At 40.3% G+C, this 24,100-nt stretch overlaps 1 protein-coding gene across 1 annotated transcript in view; it reads left to right on the top strand.

The window, feature by feature from the left end:
* Positions 1-3,222: 3,222 nt before the first annotated feature.
* LOC136866960 (uncharacterized) overlaps positions 3,223-24,100 on the top strand; it is a 540,004-nt gene continuing 519,126 nt past the window's right edge. The window contains exon 1 of the mRNA XM_067144049.2: positions 3,223-3,403. Coding sequence (XP_067000150.2) covers positions 3,223-3,403 — 181 coding nt within the window. The remainder of the gene's footprint in view (positions 3,404-24,100) is intronic.

Genomic DNA, 24,100 nt, shown 5'->3' with positions numbered 1-24,100 from the left:
TGATATCGCTGCTTGACTGTGTGAGGTGACAAAATCCCTTGAAGAGTACCAAGTGTGCCCACGACTAACATACTTCACTTCCTTGTCTGACTGGGGCCGTGAATCATAGCGGATTAATGTCACGTCACTCTCCTGTCACACCTGCTTCATATTTCTTCTTCCTGTCACCGTGATAATTCCCGACCGCATGTGGAGTTATATCAAACTGATAATACAATATCAGGATAGCCCTCTATGTTGGCATGTAAAGAAGATTGCATACCCTCCAGGTTATCAGTTTTACGCCTCAGTTACCGGACCACGTGTACCAAGTGCTTCCGTTCCGGCGGGTTTAATAAGTATTAAGGCGTAGAATTTCCTGTAGAGCAGTGTGTTACCTCCAGTTCCACATGATCTTCAGTAATTCTGGAAAAGCGAGTGAATTGACTCTGCAATTCAGGTCACATAGCTGGGAGTTTACATGCGAGAGATAGTGAGTTCGAACACCACCGCTGACAGTGGTTTTTACTCCAGTTAAATACTGGAGTTGAACCTCAGTTAAGGCCTACCACAACGCCTCTCCTTTCTATCCTTACGTCGGCGAAAATCTTCAATGTGTTAGTGCAACGTTAAGCAACTAGCAAAGTGAAAATCTGTGGAGCTGCGTTCTAAGAGTACTGACAATGCTATTTGCAGCTATTTCGAAGTTATAATTTTGAATATTTAAATTCTGAGAGTCATAACATGTTGGTGAGTGTTGTACAGGAGGCCCTCTCACCGTACTCCAGTAGAAGACAGTGAATGGTCACCCAATGCTGGAAAGACCACGGAAAGAGTTACTTAACAGTGAGTGTGGTGTGTACCCTCTCACTGAGCCAGTTTTCTTGCAGTGAATACTAAACTCTGATTCGTGGATTACTGATGATTAATAGTGAGATGTTTACAGTAACAGGTAGAATGTTAATAAACTGATTACGATTGTATTATCGATATCGGAAAAATGTTAGTTGTTGAACTTCTTCTGCTCCCGGCATGACGGCTTGGATGCCTACTGAGGTCGGGGCATTTCACAATATTCAAATATGTTAGGTTACGTCTCATTTTTTCCAGCATATTGAGGAACTCCTGCAGGAAATAATTGTAAAATCTTATAAAGCAAGAGCTCCCTCCCTATTGCACCTTGGCCTACCAAGCGACCACTGTTCAGCTCCGAAGACCTTCAGATTACGAGTTAATGCGTGGTCAATGCGATGAATCATCTCGTCCGTTATTATTAGCTTCCTACGTGGCCGCTAACTCAGGGGCTCCGCCATGGTTCATAAGTAAGGTGAGTGGACTTCGAACCAGCCCACATCTCCGGGTAAAAACCTCTGATCCGTAGCGCTCCCCACCCCGGGACCATAGGGCCGGATGAGGAATGGAAAGAACATAAAACAATTAAAGTTATTTTTATTATTATTATTATCGGCTCAATGGCTAAATGGTTAGTGTGCTGGCCTTTAGTGCTGGGAGCCCCGGGTATTATTCCCGGGCGGACGAGGGATTTCAAATTTCGTTAGTTAATTCCGATAGCTTGGAGCTGTGTGTGTGTGTGTGCCATGATCTTCCCTTCTTTCTTTCCTAATCTGTTTACTCTCCAGGGTTGAGATTCAACTGGAAAGGACGACTAGTAACTCGTCAAGGCGGCCTCACCACCTATACTGAACAGAGACCTTGTAGAAGGGATGGGAATATTGGAAATGATAGAGAAGAAAGAGGGAAGGAAGCTGCCTTGGCCTTTAGTTACCATCCCGGCATTTGCCTGGAGGCGAAGTGGAAAACCACTGAAAACAACTTCGGGGATGACTGAGTGAGGAATCAAACCCTCCTATACTAAGTTGGCCTCCCGAGGCTGAGTGGACCCCGTTCCAGCCTTCATACCACTTTTCAAATTTCGCGGTAGAGCCGGGAATCGAACCCGGCCCTGCCGGGGTGGCAGCTAAATACACTAACTACTACACCACAGAGGCGGACGTGTGCCATCTTACGTAGCGCCCCATCCTCACACTGTATAGGTCACCGATAAGGCGTCAAATAGAAAGAACTGCACCAGGCCTCTTCGAGGTCAGACGCCATTATTATTATTATTATTATTATTATTATTATTATTATTATTATTATTATTATTATTATTATTAGGAAGGCCTTTTTCGTACATGTAGCGTGCCTGTCTCTTATTCCAAGGCCATGGGTTCGTTTTCCGGCCAGTTGAATGATTTAAATTCCTGACTGGGGAGTAGAACGGGGTTCACTTGATGCGAGATTTTCTCAAGCTCTTAGTTACATGAAGAAAGCGCACAGTGAGAAGATGTCGCTACTGAAGAACACTGAATTGTGTCGGGAAACTTATGACACTAATACCAGATAGACAAAGTAGTGTTAATTGTACGCAGTGTTGCAAAGAACACGTGAATCAGCTGAGTAGGACCAGGAACCGTGCGTTCAATGATGGAACAACTGAATAAAGCAACCCTAAATAGATTACGTTGGAAGATACCCATAAATGAATTGTTTGCCATGGCTGCCACAAAACAGTGAAGTTGCCCTACCAGCGCAGGTCATGATTTACTGTTAGTAAATAAGCTATTTGTTATTTTTCTTATATGATGGTTTTTCATTCCATTCATACATTCCATTTTATTTAGTTTCATTCCATTCGTTATTATCGGAAAAGTATTAAAAATATGTGTCAAAATGAATTTATTTACATGGATTAATCAAAATGTTTACGAGTTTTAAATGTTTTAATTATTTGCATATCCAAAGCTGTACAATTACTGCCACACTTCAATCTTAGTGTTGTCCTTGTTCATGAATTCTCTGTGATTAACAACATTTTAGTCGTTTTGTCGTAACTGTTTGAATATTACACTTCACTCCACTTGATTAGTAAGAAAAACCATAAAATAAAAGATTGTTCATTCTTAATAGACTAGCGACCCGTGGCGAGTTCGTCTGCAAGGCGCAAGTAAAAGCACACTTGTAAAATCCTAAGTCAAGTATAAGAAGCAAGTAAATTGCCCTTTGCACCTGCAATGCTGGGCATTTAAGGGCTAGAGAGAATGACTGACTGAGTGACTTGTTCATGATAGTGTCATCATCATCATCATCATCATAACTTAGTATCCACTTCACCCTGATCATAAAATTCCAGGTTTTACTAGATGTTGTGTTCTGTTTGCAGGCGAAGATGTGCGGGTGAGGATGTCGGGGGCGGAAGAGCGCGAGGCCCGCTCGGTCGCGCTGGAGAAAGCCTACGTCCACGAGGTCTATGAGCAGATCTCGGCCACTCAGTTCCCTGGGGACGGACCGCGGGGTCGAGCCTGGCCCAAAGTTAAGCAGTTCCTCTCCGAGCTGGAGCCCGGCTCGCTCGTGTGCGACGTGGGTGAGTCACCACTCTTTTCCTGCTTCTAATACTTCTTCCATCAATTACATTCCTCAGGAAAAGATACCATGGCGGTTGTTGAGAGATCCTGCTGACAAACAGGGAGGGATTATGTTAGATCACAATGTAGTAAGCAGTCTGCCTATGCTGATGACTTGGTTTTGATAGCAGATAGTGCTGAAAGTCTGAAGTTTAATATCTGCAATAGATGCAACGAGTATGGTATGAACATGAGGCTTTCCAACACTAATTGATGTCAGTAGTAAGAAATGCAAGAGAATTTAATGTCAGATTAGGATACAATGCAGGTACAGGTAGTATTTAGGATGTGTGTTCTCCCAGGATGGTAGTATAGTAAGTGAGATTGAATAAAGTTGCAGTAAAGCTAATGCAGTGAGCTGGCAGTTGCGTTGTAAGAACAAAGTCAACTCTTGGACCAAACTATCTTTACATCGATTTGTTTTCAGACCAACTTCGCTTTACGGGAGTGAAATTTGTGTGTACTCAGGACATCTCGATGATAAGATACAAGTAACAGATACCAAAGTAGGGATAATTATTGCTGGTACAAGCAGGTGGGAACAATGGAAGATCGGTACTCAGAATGAGGAGATAAGGGATAAGTTAGAGATGAACTCGATAGATAGAGCTGTACGCATAAACTTCGATGGTGGAGTCGTGTGAGGCGAATGAAGAAAGCTAGGTTACCTAGGAGAATAATGGACTCTGTTATGCAGGTATAGAATAGCAGAGGGAGACCATGACGACGATGGTTAGACACAATTTCAAACGTTTTAAGGATAAGAGGTATAGAACTAAATGAAGTGACAGAACTGGTTGCAAACAGAGAATTGTGGTGGCGGTTAGTAAATTCACTCAGGCTTAAAGACTGAACGCTGTAAGGCATAACAGTCTATAATGAATATGTGTGTATTTATTTATTCATTTATACACTCTGCTCCAAAAAAATTTCCCCACCTGCATGTTTTAAGGAAAAACATATTTCAGAATACCAATATACAGGGTTTCTACAATATACGTGACATGCTTTAGTACTTTGTGTGACCACCTTTAGCCTCTTTTAGGGGTTGTACTCTTTGTGGCATTGACTGAACAAGTTTTTCACAAGTAGCAGGCTCAATTTCATGATACCACACTTCAACAATTTTTTCATTTAATTCTTTTCTGGTAGTGTAACAATGTTTCCTGAGTTTTGCAGACATAATAGCCCATAAATTCTCAATGGGGTTCAAATCGGATGAATTTGGGGCCCACCATAATCGCTGAGACACATTGCTGGACAACCCTGGATCGGTGACAAGTGGCATTGTCGTCTTGGAAAATGAACGGTCCTAGGTTTGCACCACTAAAATGGTCCCTATCAGTATTCAAAACTTCCTTCTTAATGATGTCACAGTATGCCGTTCCATTCATTGAACCCGTGAAAACTTTAATTCTTCCCACCCCTTTGGAAGTTATTGCTCCCCACAGCATAACACATTCACTAAATTTCTTAGTTTCCACAACGCATTCCTTCTTTAACATCTCTCCGGGCTCCATCCACAGTTCTACACCACCATCATTACCGAACACATTAAATTTTTTTCGTCTGAAAAAATCACTCTACTCCATTCCTCAGTTGTCCAATTTTCATACATCTCAACAAAAACTTTTTCCGTCCTGGATATGCTTTTTTGTCAGAAGTGGCTTCTTTGCAGGCTTTTTCTTTTTTATGTTCATATCTGAGAGACGTCTTAACACTGTTTGGTGTGAAACGGAATGGCCTAGATCATGTTGCAACTTGCACGAAAGCTGCCTGGAGCTCAATATTCGTCCCTGTTTCGCCATTGCTTTCAGTGCCCGGCACAATCTTGGGCTGGCATTCTTCTTGCGACCACATTTATGCCTCAAACTTGTCATCCCTGTCTCCTTTTGTTTCTTTAAAACATTACCCACTGTTTTATGGTCAATGAATAACCTCCTAGCAATTTCCCTGTTGGATATTCCTTGGGAACTGAATGCAAGAATCATGCCATGCTTCCTTGGAGATAGGTCTTTCTTCCTCCCCATAACCTAAAAAAAATCAAATAGCAATCTTTAAATCTCTCAAAATCCAGTAAGCTATGGGAAAACAATTCTATCTATTGAGAAACAGAACAATAGCTCTCTAAAATCTTTCCAAATTGGCTTCTCTTTTTACATTTCAGCTTACTGAAGAACAACTGATAAGAAGTCAGACGGAAGTACAACTAGAGGTATATGGCGGGAATTTTGGGAACTTCAGGCATGTGCGTGCTATCTTGTGACCAAATATTGTAATGTCTCCTAGGCGCCGTATTTGAATGTGCCTCGGAAGCTGGTATCGTGAATATGGCCAATATCAACATAAATCTTATCACGTTGTTCTATCATTCACATTACTCCAATTAACCTATCAAAACTGAGCTTTTAATAACAAATACCACTTGAAGAGTGTCTTAACTTAATAGGAAATAAACTGATAGCACGAAAACGCTGGTACCAATGCAAATCTGTTAGAAAATGAGGTTGAAATTGAAATATTGGGCCAGTATACGTAATGGGGATATTTTTTTGGACCAGAGTGTACAATGAAGAAAATGGAAATTGCAACACACAGAAGGAGTGGTGTTACATTGCTGCAATTGAACATGCAGGACGAGTATTCGGTTGTGATTCGATGATTACACTTTCAGGTCCCTGTGACCGCAAGTTTAGACAACAATCAATACAGGATGTGCCCACCACGAGCTGCAATGCACTGATGAATTCGTCGAGGCATGGAGTCAATAAGGCCCTGGATCGCTTCCTGAGGAATTGTGGCCCATGCTTGCTGCACTGCACGGGTCAGTTTTGCCAGAGTTGTGGATGGTGGAGGACTATTGGCCAGTTGTCGACCCATCATGTCCCACACATGCTCAATAGGACTGAGGTCCAGGGATCTGGCGGGCCATTCTAAGGTTGTGATGTCGTGGAGAGCTTCTCTGGAGATGCGTGCAGTGTGAACCCGGGCATTGTCCTGCTGAAACATGCCATTAGCAATGTTCGCCATCATAGGAACAACCACTGGATTGAGTACCCTATCAACGTACTGTCGAGCAGTCATAGTGCCCTCAACAAGCACTAATTGTGATTTCACATTAAAGCCAATAGCTCCCCAGACCATAATGATTGGTCTTGGCCTTGTGTGCCTCTCGATAATAAGATATGGGCGGCCCCTCTCCCCGGTACGTCGGCGCACACGATTCCGGCGATCATTGCGGGCAAGACAGAAGCGCGATTCATCACTAAAGACGACCCTATGCCATTCGTCGACCCACGTCGATCTTTCTCGACACCAGGCCATCCTTACACGTCGCTGTTACGGGGTCAATGGAACACCTTCTGCAGGGACACTGGCTCGTAAGCCAGCTGCACACAGGCGATTACCAACTTTGTTGTGTAACGTGGGGTGCCACGGCTGCTCGAATTTGCGCTGCTGTTGCATAGGTTCCATCCGGGCCATCCGAATGATGCGGCGATCCTCTCTCACAGTTGTCTGTCGCGCTGGGCCTGTGTCAGGTCTACGAGTGTGGGTACCTCCATTTGACCACCGCTGCCATACACGTTGTACCGTAGATGCTTGTCGGCCAACAAGTGCAGCGACAGTCCTTAGCGATAATGCAGCCTCACACAGCCCAATAATCCGAGCCCTCTCAAATGGCGACAATTGTTGATAGCGTGCTCTTCTCTGTCATCGAGGCATGTTTGACGGGGCACACTTCACTATACAGATTGCAAGTCAACTTCGCTACACCAGAGTCCATATACTGGAGTTGATTCCTCCGCGACCAATCATGTGGGGAGACCTGTAGCAACAATCCAATGGGTCTGAAACTTTGATCGTTTATATAACTACATGGCGTTGTTCCATATCTTGAAAATAAAAAACGACCAATGCCTTCATGGTGTTGCAATTTCCATTTTCTTAAGTGTATATTCATGTATTGAATATCCAAATAGTTTGAACCATATTGTACATGCGTATAATAGGGTTATAGTTCATGATAAATTAATTAGTTGTTGTTCCTTGTCATAAAATTAGGAATAGGAATTATTGAATATGTGGTGAATGAACTTGGAACTGTTTGCAGCAGTAGGATCTTCTAAACAGATGGCATAAGGGCTTTGGGAGTTCCACATTACAATTGTTTACATAGCAGTCAGCATCGAACCTTGTCCTTAAAAGTATGGCCCATTCGAACAGTAAATGGTCAAGTGTTTGACAATATTCTTAAAAACACAAATATTCATTTTTAAGCGTTCAAAGTAGCACATAAACTTTCCATGGCCAAAACGAAACTGAGTGAGAATGAATCGGGCACTCATGTTGTGCTCTGTAGTCGGCTATAATGTCGAGAAACAACAATTCTCTTGTGACAGACTCTACTTGATGTCCAGAAGTTATTTCACTGACCTACTATATACATTTTGATTTTGGGCTTTTTCGTACCTTGGTGGTGATTAGTTGTAGGCGATGTATATGTTGAATGAGGAGGCTGCATTTTCGAGGATGTATGCCTCTATATTTCCTGGAAAATCAGTGTGTCCTCAGATCCAGGAAAGACAGGTGTTGGGGTACTGCTGTGTTGAAGATCTTATAGTAGCAGCTATTGGGTTGCTGTGTTCAACACAACCTGCGAGTCACAATTTGTACCGGGTTGAAAACACTTCGCTGTTGTTCTTATAGACAACGAATGCGCATCCCACTTTGCCAGGTTCTCCGATATAAGGTGTGCGAGAGCCGTCTGTGTGAATGGTGTAGTCATCGTTGAGCGAACAGCTATTGCAAACGTTAAGTCTTGAAGATACTACCTGGGTAGGATGACCGGACTGCAGGAAGTGACCGTTTTTCACCAGAGTGGTTTCAAGAATTGGTGTAGATGTTCTGTTTTTCTTCATTAGCGTGAGTTCGGCTGTTCCAATGGCAGATAAGAACAGGGGGTCTATTCCAACGATGACAAGTGCTGCTTGTGCAGATATTGTGCGATAGGCACGAGAAATTCGAAGGACGGATCCCATTTGAATCTTCAGTAGCTTTTATTATCCCACTGCGTTTCGAATATAGAATGACAAACATGTTAAAGGGGATCCTTCCTAGTGAATCCTAGGATTTTGTGATTTACTCAAATAAAATATATAGAGGTTTAGGTGTTTTAGGACAAGCCGGGAAGACATGCTTCAACAAATAAACAGATACAACACTCTAACACGGGTAGAGGACCGATATATTGAAGTCACTGGAAATTTAGATGCAGAAATTGACAGATCCTTAATTGAGATAAATGTAGATGATAAAATTCAAGATATGAAAACCAGAAATAAATTACACGAATGTAAATTTCCAGCTGAGAAGCAAAGGTTAGGGAGGTTGTCTGTACAGGTCTGCAAGCTGCTGGGTCAGAAAACAGGATGGCCTTTCTAGCACTGAGTGGAGAGACGCGCTGAAAATGGCACCTGTAAGAGCTGTCGCATAGGTGCCTTGATGGTAACCGCTGCAGAAGGTGCAGTGAGGCTTAAAGGTTAGCTCACGTCTTGGGTTCCTGTGCTCTTAGAAACATCAGACATCACAACATCAGGTCGTTCGTCGTGCAGTCACTCCGTGAGGAAGGATTTCAACTACATGAGGAAGTCCATGGCAGCGGAGTTAATGGAAGCACGAGAAGGATAGACAGGATCACTACTGAAGGGAAAGAAAGATATATATTATAATACAAGTAAGATTTGAAACACGTTCTGATCAACCAGACGATGAAGCTAGAGTAAAGAAATCCATCTTTCTGCTTACAGTTCCTAATTATAAGAATAAATACGAGGTGGATGACGCAGAAGTGAGGGGTCTCATGATCGGTGCTAGATTGACAGTCTGTAAGAAGACGATAGAGCTGATGGCGACCTTTAGCATCAGCTGTTTTGATACTCAGATATCATTTGTACTTGCCGGTCTTATATCTGGAATTTTATTTTATTTTTAACGAAGTTGTTTTAGTGTGTTCCTTGTCTTGGGTAACCTCCAAGTGGATGATGATTTTGGAAAAAGAAAGTTATCCTTCGAAACATCCATTCACCTTTTTTGATTCCTTCCTTTTCTGCTATTTCCTGTTGATTTCTCTGTGGTTACTTCCTTTGAAAATCTTTGGAACTCGTTTTTTCTTCCTATTCATCGGATGTGACCATATCATTTCAGGTTGCTTTGCATCTAATTTTTAAACACCAGTACACTTCCTGATCCCTTGATTTCATATTCTCTCGTTTCTTGTCCTCCCTACGAAACCTCTTTCATGAGTGATATAGCACTCTCAATATTATAATTCGTGTTTTAAAGGATAGGAAATCGTATGAGGTATATTATCGCAGTCGACACTGACAGTTATTGGCTTCTTTTTATTTGTTCGTGGCGTCGACCTCTGCAGATCTTTTGCCACATTATTAGTTTACTTAACAAATTATTTGCCCACTGAGGCATGTTGCGAAGCTAGAAAACTCAAATCACCTAAAATCAAAGTCATGAACATTTACAAATCCATTGCATTACACAAGAAATATTTAGAATAAAAGCTCGTCCATAAATGCTTACCCGTAAAAACAGAATGCATAACAAATTAAGCTAAAGTTTAAACATAACAATCATAGTTGTTATAAATAAAAAGTGAAATAAATTCGCATATATAAATAAACAAGAATGTAATAAACAGATGTTTTATACGATCTCTTTGAAGGAGAAACTGTCAAAGAGCAAAAGTCACTGGCAATATCAGTAACCTAAGCCAGAAGGCAACAATCACGGCAAAGTCATTGAATTCAACCAAGAGTAGTCAATACATCCAACACAACCATTTTAAATAAGGAAATAAATCTGCTAGGAAAAGGTTTCAGGTTCAACTACAATGAACATCACACGGGAAACAACAAGAAACGACCACTCAGTGACGTGTAAAATTGCCTGGGAAAATATAACTGTACAACAAATGTGTAGCCACCAACGAAGCTCTACTATAATTAGACATTAAAATTCCAATGAACGACCGAATTAAAAAATCCAATACTGTGTGTTAAATACCATTAAGAGCAAAATAAAAAACGAGAACCTAATCGCACGAAAACAGATAAAATTAACACAACAGTCATAACGAAAGAGCACGAGTGCATAGAAAAAGCATTACCGAACAAATATATTTCAAAAAGAGAACAAGCGATCAAACGAGAAAGCAAGAAAAAGGAACACTTACCGTCAAAGACTCAAACTCCCTACACTAAAAGCCCTCTCAAAACGCACGAAGAATAAACACCCATCGGATGAATAGTAATTTTTAAGGACGCAACAAGTTACAATATAAGCTAACTACTATATGAAATGAAAGATAAAATCTCTGTGAAAGAAGACAGGTCGATTGAAACACCTAGAACTAATTCTAGAACTAAATACTGCAAGCTAAACACAAGAGAAAGAACAAGAATAATATTATTTGACATTACCAATATATATTTTAATATTTTTATAACTGTTAGACCGGGCGAGTTGGCCGTGCGGTTACTGGCGCGCAGCTGTGAACTCACATCCGGGAGACAGTGTGTACGAATCCCACTGTCGGCAGCAATGAAAATGGATTTCCGTGGTTTCCCACTTTCACACCAGGCAAATGCTGGGGCTATACCTTAATTAAAGCGACGGCGCCTTCCTTCCCATTCCGAGGCCTTTCCTGTCCCATCGTCGCGATAAGACCTACCTGTCTCGGTGCGACGTAAAGCAAAACAGCAAACAAAATATAACTGTTAGATTCTTCAGTCTGCCGAAAGTAATTTTGAGCAAATAAATTTATAGACTACATATAGTAAGAGAATTATACTTGAAAAAAACATTAATTAAGATATAACTGAACGTTTCTTTCTTGAAAGGACATCATCAGATTCTATCAAATCGCACTTAATATAAATGTATAAATATTTGTGTTTATTTTTGTTTAAATCCCTGAAAATTTGAACTTTGGTGCTTATCTTAATGATACCCTCACTTCTCAACACTCCAGCATAGAATGCGAACTGTTGGGAAACCGTTGGAGTGAGTCCAGATGGGTAGTAAGTCCATTGACCTTGCGCTATGCCCCCTACCCTGGGTAGGTCAATGACACGCTGTATTTTATTTACAGAGTAGCTCTTATTGTTATTACTTTTATTATTATCCTCTTATTAAAATTGTTTTGTAAATTATTCAGGGGTTCTTAATGAGCATCTAGCAGGATTCCTATTGTACATATGATTTCATCTTATGACATAACCCCTACATAGTTAACAAAACTATTATAATACGAGGTTATTAATAACAGCAAGAACAATAAGGGGAGCACTAAATAAATAAAAACACCTAAAAGTAAAGTAAAGCGTGTTAACGACCTAACCAGAGTGGGGCCGTGGAATAGCGCAAGGTCAACAAACTGACTAGCCAGCTGGACTCGAGCCAACGACAGAACAACGGTTTTGCAACAAATGGCATTCTATGCTGGAGTGGAGAGAAGAGGTAACTTCATTAATATAAGTTCCACATTTGAACTTTTCGAGGATTTAAACGGAAATAAGCATAAATATTTATATATTTCTAAATATTTTGAGTTTGATCGGATGGAATCTGATAATATTATTTCAAGAACGAAGAACGCCAGTCTATTTTCATTAACTTGTTTGTTTGTCAAATCGTTTATAAATTTATTACTCAAAGTTACTTTCGGCAGACTGAAGAATCTAACAGTTACAAATTAACTGAGCAGAAACTGAAAAGAAATGGCTTAAGGTATTATAAATTACCATATATACACTAATGTACCAATTGAAGGGTCAATTTAAATTATGGAAAACCATCTAAACGACAACACTTCATCACAAGAAACAAACGAAATAATTAACCTTCCAAAAACAAACTTAAACGAAAACATTTTTGCGTTAACTCTTTGAAATACAGTACGCGTATTTCTTATGAAAATTTGCAGGATATGTCTATTTATTCTATATCCTGCTAGTGGCTTTACGTCGCTCCAACACATACAGGTCTTAAGGCGACGATGTGATAGGAAAGGGCTAGGAGTGGCGAGGAAGCGGCCGTGGCCTTAATGTACGGCCTCAGCATTTGTCTAGTGTGAAAATGGGAAAACACGAAAAGCCATCTTCAGGGTTGCCGACAGCGGGATTCGAACCCACCATCTCCCGGATGCAAGCTCACAACTGCAGGCCCCTAACTGCACGGCCACCTCGCCGGTATTCTATATGCACTTAGCAGAATATCATAATAATGATTTTTAACTTTTTTGAGTTTTGGTGTGGGTGGCATAAGGTGGTGTATATAACATACCACTGTGCCAATTGGTCTGTGTCATTTTCAACAAATATATACTCAATGCGTTTTACTATTATTTTTATATGCTAAACCTTAGTGAACACCAATGCAATCTATATACATATAAATGTCATTGTATGTATGTATGTATGTATGTATGTATGTATGTATGTATTGTGCCCTTCTAAGGCACCAAATGCGGTGATCTCTTCTCTCTTCTATGCGCCGGCTGCTCCTGTAATAAATGACATATAACACATACTCACCGCTGCATGTAGACTCTTCATTCTCAGTCGTGCCCGTTCGATATCCCCGGTGAGGCCACCTGCTGATTGAGGAGTGAGGGAATGAAAAGAAAGGGGGTAAACTAACTAAAATGACGGTACCCAAGACTGAATTAAAGTTTAAAATAAAAGACTAATTTATTCAAATAAAATGCTGAACGTAAATTGAACTAGTGAAAAGTGTAAACTAAATGAAAATAAATGACTAATAAAATATTAAAGATTGAAGGTCTGCCTTCCAAAATAATCATAACTGCCTGAATAAACTGACTGAAGGTCAAACACCTTAATTAAATATTCCAGGCTATCTTGACACTATTTTCAAGTTAATAAAATGACTCCGTTAAACTCTGGTCAGAAAAACCACCTTCTTGAAATACAAAATTACATAACAGAGAAACTGTCTCTCAAATATTCAAATTAATAACTTTAACATAGTTGACTCACAACAAAGTAAATTAAATTCTGTTACGTCGATCAATCCACTGACTTATAAGAGTTATTAAATGTTTATCACATGGCTCATTTGGGAAAAATACCCAAATTTACATAATCTTGGACTGCATTAAGCAAGTGTATCACTTAAGGAAAATAGTTCTTAGAAAACAGAACAAAACAACCATGAACATCACTTCATTTCCTACATGACCATCGTCTTATTCAAATACCTCCTGGTTAAACAAAATCAAATATTGACACATCACTCTGAGTGTATCCAACCACTCATTTAAATTTTGCTCTTCATTTACGTGTCTGTGATAGACTGGACTTCCTGAAATATAAGCAGAAATTTAGGCCAAGTGCCTGATGTTAACATTATCGAATGATAGCGATCCTTGTACATTAAAATTTCTATTGACTTTGCCGCTAACTGCATTTCATCATTAATTCATATTTGTGGTATCACCACTAGATGGAGGCAGCTACCATCTTATTTACCATTTATTGCGGCAGTTTTATACAATTGGTTCATTTAAAGATCGCTTCATTCCAAATAAAAATGTAGTGGATTTTAAAAGAAAGTTTGGTAATTACTTATATGCCTGGTATGAGCATACCACTACTACTTCGACGGTGACATAATCGATGACCCAATAAACCTAACATCTGAAATGGTATTTACCTCATTACTTTAATTAACGGAGAAACACTGCTCCGAAGTGAACACAGAAATCAAAACAAACTAGCCTAGCTGCACTGATCTATTTACAACAATAAAATAAATAATTCACATACGCTTGCGTCCTACAAATATACGGTAAAAGTACAATCCGAAAGGAAAACAAATAAACAACTGGATCCCACCATCGCGGCCTATTGGAAAATTAAATAAGGATAGAAATGCGCAAAAACAAACACGGAGTTACCAGAAAAAAATATACCCCGCTGCGAATAGCAAAATATTGCGAATTTGACGGCAATCCCAAATTTCAGACGACAAATGTCTGGACATAAAATTATTTAACCTTGATGGAAAAATTACTGTTATTTCACGTCAATCCGTGATTCTACATAAATATTCAAAACACATTGATTCGTCTCTCTGTTCACATTGTACTCTGGCTAGCATTATTTGTCGAGCCTCTATTCTCCCTGGAATTATTTAAACAAATACAGGCTCCTGCCTGTAGTATCATAACCCATGTCGTAACACATTTAACGCACGTGGTTAAATTCTTCATTCCACAATTCTTATTTATTCATTTATTCGCGACGTCATTATTATTCATATTCTCACAGTACAGCCTCGCTCGTATCCGGCGGGCAAAAATATCTGTCGTGCACATTACGACTTCTTATGTAAATTCAAGACATGGTTCAAGTATCATATTTCCATCATCAACGTAGATCATCAGGGATATTCATCATCTAGCTCGAATCTCTCGATCATTCACTGTTAACACATCACAAAAATCACAGAGCTGACTCATCAATGGCGCTCATAGTTACTATATAAAAAACAAGTGACGAGATTGCCTCTCAAAACACAAATGTTGAAACGTGCGCAACCGCAACTACAGAAATAAATATTCGCGTCTACCCAAAAATCGTCGCAAAAATACGCGGGATAAATACAAATCGAAACCGGTCATCTGAAGGATGATTCCGCAACATAAAACAAACTGAAATGCGCAAAATAGTAAAAAAATAAACCTTGAAAACATCGCGGCGGTGTCCATAACATCACAACTCCAACAAAAGACAAATATAACTCAAAAACCATCGATCTAAAATCATGATGAAATAATAATAATAAACTGACATTACACTCGTAGATCAAAATCATAGCTGCCTACCTGTCAGAATGACATACTACAGAAAATCAACCATAAAATACACGCAAACAAACATCTACTTAGACAAAGCGCACAAAATAAGCCTATCTGAAAGTGCAACAGGAACATAATTATTATTATTATTATTATAATTATTATTATTATTATTATTATCAGAATTATAAAACTGTGAATTATTTACAACCCTACTTAGTACTCTAAACTACCCTGATCATCGATTTTGCCACGGTCCTACATATTATTTACATTATAATGATGCTCATACCTGATGGTGGAGGAAGCAGGTCGGTTCACCCACCGGCCCCCGTCATGGTGAAATTAGAATTCCATCTTCAAGCTGATGTGGTATTCCAAATTTATACACACGCAAATTTGACACATTCTTGCCATGCCGTGACACACGATTATTCTTAGCATAAAACACTCGTATTTCTCTCACTCCAGTGAAAGTTTAGAAGAAATGCCACTGCCTGTTGTGTAGACGGATGGTCTCCTCGCTATCTACCTGCAAGATCACCTGGCTCGTTTGGTCGCCGATCCCTCAGCTTTGTTTACCTTACAGCTTATAGTACATTAACCCTACCGGGGCATAACTGTTCCGTCAAGTTTTTGCTATTGCGGTCTGCATTGAAGAAAGTCAAACACCTTCCCGGCTGTCTTACTAGTTTCTGCCCATAACATCTCGCTTGCCAAACAGTTTATTGAATGGTAGAAACAAGCTAAATATACAGTTTCTGTAGTGGAGAAAATTTTATACTGATCTCACAAATAACGCTCCCCGCTGGTTAGAAATGTTGTTATGTCTATGCTGGAAAACATGGACTTGTTTCCCTCGACTAGTAATGTGAGCTCATTTAAGTTGAAAGTGTAATTCTTGCCTACCCTTCCTGCATTTACAGTAAATGTCTGTGAAAGTGTTCATTTCCTGAAATACATATTCTCCCAAGTAAATAATACCAGGCTTTCTAAAAAAAATGCCTCCAAGTGTCTAATCGCTTTCTTACCAGCCAAAATAAAACTGATTAAAAATGCATTTGCTGACACACTCTGTCACTCTGTCAAACGTAGATTCACTGAGAATACTGAAGTATCACTAAAAGTACTCAAGACAATAACTGAGAACTAGAAACACTGAGAACGACTGCGAACTTGGAATGACTGAGTAAGACTCAAAACACTGAGAAGTAACTGAGAGTAACTGAGAGTTGATTCACACTGAGAAGTAACTGAGAGTAACTGAGAGTTCGACCCTGTGGTCGCTGGGTTTTTATAAAAATTTCTCCCACCACCTGGAAAATAGTTCCGTGGAAGGGATGTGGCGTAATGATCTAGTCCTTGGGAGCGCTTTCTCGTACATCCGTAGGTTATGGTTTTCACAATTTGTACTCAAAACTTCCTAAATTCTGTCCGACTCACATGTGATATTGCGCCGTGGGAAATGATCATAGGATAATCCACCCGATGATGCGCGTCCCTGGTGTTATTTTCTTCCGGGGGATGGCCTCGTTCCGCCATGCTGACTCCTCATTCCGGGTCCTATTCCTCCTCCGTTTGAAGTTGAATTTTATTAATTAGGCACTGATTAACCACGGATTGACACTGATAATTCACCAAATATTATAAAGCAGTTAGGACACTGTTTTTCACTACCACCTCGGGCTTCAGATCACGAGATACTGTTAGTAGATCTCCCGGTATGACAGCTCATTCAAATTTAGAATATTCTGATTGGCTGAGACTTTCGCGCTCTTCCAAACGTGGTGCATCCGCTTCTTCCCACGAATTGGCGGTTACAGTCGTTGGTCCTCTATTGTCCTAGCTAAATAGGTCAGGCTTCACCGCGTGCTTTTCTCGTGAGAGCGGACAGCAAGTGACCACTCCCCGGCGGTGTCATAAAATTTATTTGAAGGGTGGTTTACAATCTGGTCGTGTCTAGAGAAAAGTTCCATGGATTCTCTCGCCGTCAGGCTGGCGCCAGAAATTTCCTTTGTGACTGCTAGTTTCACAGCCTCACTGTGGTATCTCATATGTGAAATATTCAATTTAATTATGAATTAAATTAGGCAAATTCGCTTATGGGTGCAATGCCCCCTTACGCCGTTAGAAATCTTACGCGATAGTGGAAGATTTCTCGATTCAACCAATGATATTCTAGACATACTTGCAGCCATAAGCGAATGTATACTCCTAACTACGAAGTATACCTCTGCTTATGTCTGAGTTTTCCTCTGATTTCTTTCTCTAAAAGTTTGTTCTCTTTCTCGAGGTCATCTGCAATCTGTTTCATGACTGCTAGTATCTCGGCTGAGCTCTGTTCGCATTCCGGACAATTCTCTTCTGTCTGTTGATCTGTCTCAATCTCGAAATGACTGTCGTCTCCTGGGTTCGTTGATAGGGTTTCCTGGTCATCTTCTTCTTCTGCTTCGGTACATGGGTCATCCTCATCATCTTCTTCTTCTGCTTCGGTACATGGGTCATCCTCATCATCTTCTCCTTCCGTGCCGGAACTTGCGTCTTCTCCTGCGTTTGAGCTCCTTGGTTTTTCCACGAGGTTCACTTGAGCTGCGCCTGGTGCTATTCTGTATTCTTTAAGATTTGCCGCATTCATGATCATTTCATTTTCTCCATCTAAACTTCTTATTCTATATGCATTGTTTTGCAGATCCTGGACAATGCGGTAAGGACCGATGTACAATGGTGCGAATTTTGCGTAATACTTCCTTTCAGGATCGGAGATGGCTGGTCTACGGATCAATACCATTTCACCTTCCCTTAATGGCTTGCGGTATTTTTTTCTACGAACTCTCCTGAGCCTGCGGTCAGCTTGCTCTCTTAAGTGCTCCTGTACCTGCTGTGTACATAGTTCCGGAGATAATTGGGGTTCAGGCGGACAACTGACGACTGGGCTCCACGTCCTGGCTGGTTGTAAGCCATTATGCACTGTGGCCGGGATTTTCGCTGTTGCTTCATGGACAGTATTATTTATGCAGCCAGTGATCAATGGGAGAATATCGACCCATCGCCAATGTTGTTCTGGGATATAAATTCTGCTGAATTTTGCGATGACTTTCATTACTCTTTCTGCCGGGTTCGACTCTGGGTGACGTGTTGAACTCAGAATATGCTGTATTCCTAATTGCCTTAAACCTGTTTTAAACTCAGCGGAGGTGAACTGTGTTCCGTGATCTGTCAATAATTTCTCCGGTTTTCCCATGGCCGGAATTATTTCTCTATTAATGCATCTTAAAACTGACCTAGTATTTGCCTTTTGCATTGGAGAAAGGTTTGTAAATTTGGAAAATACATCCATGGTGACTAATATGAATTGGTTGCCTCTCCGTGATTTCGGGATTTTTCCCTTATGTCCGAGCTATATGATGGAGTCCTTAATTCCAATTAGGAAGATATTCCTTCTTCCTAGCACCTGTTTCCTTGTGTGCGGGTGCTTCTGGGTTTAGTGGTCTGCGGTCCTGGGTTTCTCTCCTGGCTGGCTGCTGGAATTCGTGGCTTCCGTCTCCTGTGATGTCCGGATTCATATCTTGGGATTCGATCGCCTGCTTCCACGGATCGCGCTGCTGTTTGTTACTCAGGTCATTGATGTATCGGCGCCCCTCTTGATACCTCGGGTCCGAGTTCCTATCTCGCTGGTAATTCCTTCTCTCATTCCATCTCCTTTCTGGATCGCGATAGTAAGGCCTGTCTCTTCCTCGCTCTTCCCATCGCCTTCTGTCACGTGAGAGGTACCTCCTTTGGTACGGCTGCCTGTCTTGGTAGCGCGGTCGCCTGTCTGGGTAGTTAGGTTTTCTAAACCACGGACGTTGGATTTCTTCCTCCTGGCGTCTCGTGTTCGTATCTCGCCGCGATACAGCGCCTGAATTCGGGCCGTTTACCTGCGCATTGCCTCGTACATTTTCATTGGTGGCATTAGCTAGGTAAGCCCTATGTTCCTGCGTTTGCCTGGTCACTCTCTGCGGTACATTATTAGTGGATGTAGCGTCTAGCTCCCTTAGAATAGCCTCAACTTGGGTTGGATCATCGACCCTCGCTGTAATGAGCATTCTCTGCACGTCCGACGGAAATTGTTTGATTATCGTCTGAACGATCTCTGCGTCAGATACTGGAGAATCTAACTGTCTCAGTTTGACGAGCTGTGTTAGAAAGAAGTCTAAGTATCGTGTGGGCTGTGTCGACATGTACTTGCGAGTGTACAAGTCCATTCGGAGTGCTTGTTGTGTGGATAAGGACCAGTACCTTTCGAGAAAAGCCTTCTCGAAATCTGCGAACGTCTTAAAAGTATCTACGAAACCGTAGTACCAGGTCTTCGCCTGTCCTTCGAGATATTTTTCTACTATGCGTAGTTTCTTTTCTTCAGGGGCTTTAATGTCTTGGAAATACTGTTTCAACTCCCTAAGATAGACTTTTGGTGTTATTTGTGACGTTCCGCTGAATTTCTCCGGCTGATCGTCACTCGTACGCACGATGTTTATGATTTGCGTGGAAGCTTCAGTTCTTTGCGTACTTTCGGGCATTGTCCTCTCCATGTTAAATATTTGGGTTATCGGCTCGGTCTGTGTCGGCTCGTGCTGCGGCTGTATCCTAATCTCTCTGGCTACCTGGGACTCGGCTTGTCTGTCGACTAGCATTTTGACCAAGGTCGACAAGTTTTCGCTCTGGGTCTTAATTGCCTGGATTTTTCCCTCTATGACCTCGTTAACTTCCTGTCTTACTGACTGCTCGCTGAGTGTAATCGCACCCTCAGTTTCTGCGATCTTTTCTGACAGTTCGGTTAACCTCTTGGTAATATCCTGGGTCTCCGACTTTAAGGTCATGATTTCGTGGCTCGTTTTCTCCTGCGTCTCTCCGATCTGTACGCATACTCTATCCATTTCTTTCCTATTCTCGTCCTCAATTTTATCTATCCGCTCCTCCAAGAGTATCATACCTCGAGCTAAGTCCTTGCCTTGATCTTGCACCATTTCCCTGGTTTCCCTCATACTTTCCTCAACAGTCGCGCTGTGGCTGTCTAACTGCTCTTGTATTTGTACTTGTGCATCGGCTAACTTCTTTATTTCTTCCATCGTATACTGCCTGTTTGCATTACACGCCTGCATGAGTTTATCCTGGTTTTCCCGTAACTCTTTTTTCAGTTCGACCTGGCTTTTTATGAACTTCTCCTCGAGTTTTATTTCATACTGTTTAAATTCTTCCAAGACCTGCCCGTGTACTGCCTCTACTTTATTCGCAAGTTCGGCTTGGCTACTCTCAATCTTATTTACAAGTTCTACCTGGCTGGATTTCAGTTCGCCTTGTGTGTTTTTAAATTCGTTAGCTAATTCTGTTTGGCTACTTTCTACCTTGTTTATAAGTTCAGTAGCTAATTCTGTTTGGCTAGTTTCTATCTTATTCGACAGTTCGGCCTGACTTGATTTCAACTCACTAGTTGTTACACTTAAATCGTTAATGGTTTTAATCAACCTGTCCCACTGCTCCTGGCTAATCGACATTTTATATGCTGAGAGAATACGACTGAGACCTTCAGGTTCCCCAACATACTTCCATCACATGCAAGACACAGTAATCACCAATACAAAACAATTTTATCCTAAATTTGGATAAAATTATACAAAACATATCATTTATAATTAATACCACTACTTGTCAAACAGTACTATCACAGCATTCATATTTATCAACACTCAGTAAATCTATGTTCATGGCTGTTAGTCTGGGTACAAAATAAATTAAATGTAAAGTGCAAAGTCCCGGGAATAAGCAAACTAGCCCCTAAAGGTGGGCGACACGCTTTTCACTCCTCACTCCGGCCCCTGTGCCCTTCTAAGGCACCAAATGCGGTGATCTCTTCTCTCTTCTATGCGCCGGCTGCTCCTGTAATAAATGACATATAACACATACTCACCGCTGCATGTAGACTCTTCATTCTCAGTCGTGCCCGTTCGATATCCCCGGTGAGGCCACCTGCTGATTGAGGAGTGAGGGAATGAAAAGAAAGGGGGTAAACTAACTAAAATGACGGTACCCAAGACTGAATTAAAGTTTAAAATAAAAGACTAATTTATTCAAATAAAATGCTGAACGTAAATTGAACTAGTGAAAAGTGTAAACTAAATGAAAATAAATGACTAATAAAATATTAAAGATTGAAGGTCTGCCTTCCAAAATAATCATAACTGCCTGAATAAACTGACTGAAGGTCAAACACCTTAATTAAATATTCCAGGCTATCTTGACACTATTTTCAAGTTAATAAAATGACTCCGTTAAACTCTGGTCAGAAAAACCACCTTCTTGAAATACAAAATTACATAACAGAGAAACTGTCTCTCAAATATTCAAATTAATAACTTTAACATAGTTGACTCACAACAAAGTAAATTAAATTCTGTTACGTCGATCAATCCACTGACTTATAAGAGTTATTAAATGTTTATCACATGGCTCATTTGGGAAAAATACCCAAATTTACATAATCTTGGACTGCATTAAGCAAGTGTATCACTTAAGGAAAATAGTTCTTAGAAAACAGAACAAAACAACCATGAACATCACTTCATTTCCTACATGACCATCGTCTTATTCAAATACCTCCTGGTTAAACAAAATCAAATATTGACACATCACTCTGAGTGTATCCAACCACTCATTTAAATTTTGCTCTTCATTTACGTGTCTGTGATAGACTGGACTTCCTAAAATATAAGCAGAAATTTAGGCCAAGTGCCTGATGTTAACATTATCGAATGATAGCGATCCTTGTACATTAAAATTTCTATTGACTTTGCCGCTAACTGCATTTCATCATTAATTCATATTTGTGGTATCACCACTAGATGGAGGCAGCTACCATCTTATTTACCATTTATTGCGGCAGTTTTATACAATTGATTCATTTAAAGATCGCTTCATTCCAAATAAAAATGTAGTGGATTTTAAAAGAAAGTTTGGTAATTACTTATATGCCTGGTATGAGCATACCACTACTACTTCGACGGTGACATAATCGATGACCCAATAAACCTAACATCTGAAATGGTATTTACCTCATTACTTTAATTAACGGAGAAACACTGCTCCGAAGTGAACACAGAAATCAAAACAAACTAGCCTAGCTGCACTGATCTATTTACAACAATAAAATAAATAATTCACATACGCTTGCGTCCTACAAATATACGGTAAAAGTACAATCCGAAAGGAAAACAAATAAACAACTGGATCCCACCATCGCGGCCTATTGGAAAATTAAATAAGGATAGAAATGCGCAAAAACAAACACGGAGTTACCAGAAAAAAATATACCCCGCTGCGAATAGCAAAATATTGCGAATTTGACGGCAATCCCAAATTTCAGACGACAAATGTCTGGACATAAAATTATTTAACCTTGATGGAAAAATTACTGTTATTTCACGTCAATCCGTGATTCTACATAAATATTCAAAACACATTGATTCGTCTCTCTGTTCACATTGTACTCTGGCTAGCATTATTTGTCGAGCCTCTATTCTCCCTGGAATTATTTAAACAAATACAGGCTCCTGCCTGTAGTATCATAACCCATGTCGTAACACATTTAACACACGTGGTTAAATTCTTCATTCCACAATTCTTATTTATTCATTTATTCGCGACGTCATTATTATTCATATTCTCACAGTACAGCCTCGCTCGTATCCGGCGGGCAAAAATATCTGTCGTGCACATTACGACTTCTTATGTAAATTCAAGACATGGTTCAAGTATCATATTTCCATCATCAACGTAGATCATCAGGGATATTCATCATCTAGCTCGAATCTCTCGATCATTCACTGTTAACACATCACAAAAATCACAGAGCTGACTCATCAATGGCGCTCATAGTTACTATATAAAAAACAAGTGACGAGATTGCCTCTCAAAACACAAATGTTGAAACGTGCGCAACCGCAACTACAGAAATAAATATTCGCGTCTACCCAAAAATCGTCGCAAAAATACGCGGGATAAATACAAATCGAAACCGGTCATCTGAAGGATGATTCCGCAACATAAAACAAACTGAAATGCGCAAAATAGTAAAAAAATAAACCTTGAAAACATCGCGGCGGTGTCCATAACATCACAACTCCAACAAAAGACAAATATAACTCAAAAACCATCGATCTAAAATCATGATGAAATAATAATAATAAACTGACATTACACTCGTAGATCAAAATCATAGCTGCCTACCTGTCAGAATGACATACTACAGAAAATCAACCATAAAATACACGCAAACAAACATCTACTTAGACAAAGCGCACAAAATAAGCCTATCTGAAAGTGCAACAGGAACATAATTATTATTATTATTATTATAATTATTATTATTATTATTATTATCAGAATTATAAAACTGTGAATTATTTACAACCCTACTTAGTACTCTAAACTACCCTGATCATCGATTTTGCCACGGTCCTACATATTATTTACATTATAATGATGCTCATACCTGATGGTGGAGGAAGCAGGTCGGTTCACCCACCGGCCCCCGTCATGGTGAAATTAGAATTCCATCTTCAAGCTGATGTGGTATTCCAAATTTATACACACGCAAATTTGACACATTCTTGCCATGCCGTGACACACGATTATTCTTAGCATAAAACACTCGTATTTCTCTCACTCCAGTGAAAGTTTAGAAGAAATGCCACTGCCTGTTGTGTAGACGGATGGTCTCCTCGCTATC

Source organism: Anabrus simplex, chromosome 3 (assembly GCF_040414725.1).
Source record: "Anabrus simplex isolate iqAnaSimp1 chromosome 3, ASM4041472v1, whole genome shotgun sequence".
NCBI lineage: Eukaryota > Metazoa > Arthropoda > Insecta > Orthoptera > Tettigoniidae > Anabrus > Anabrus simplex.
The sequence above is the reverse complement of the archived record's forward strand: the minus strand, read 5'-3'. Positions and strand labels throughout refer to the sequence as shown.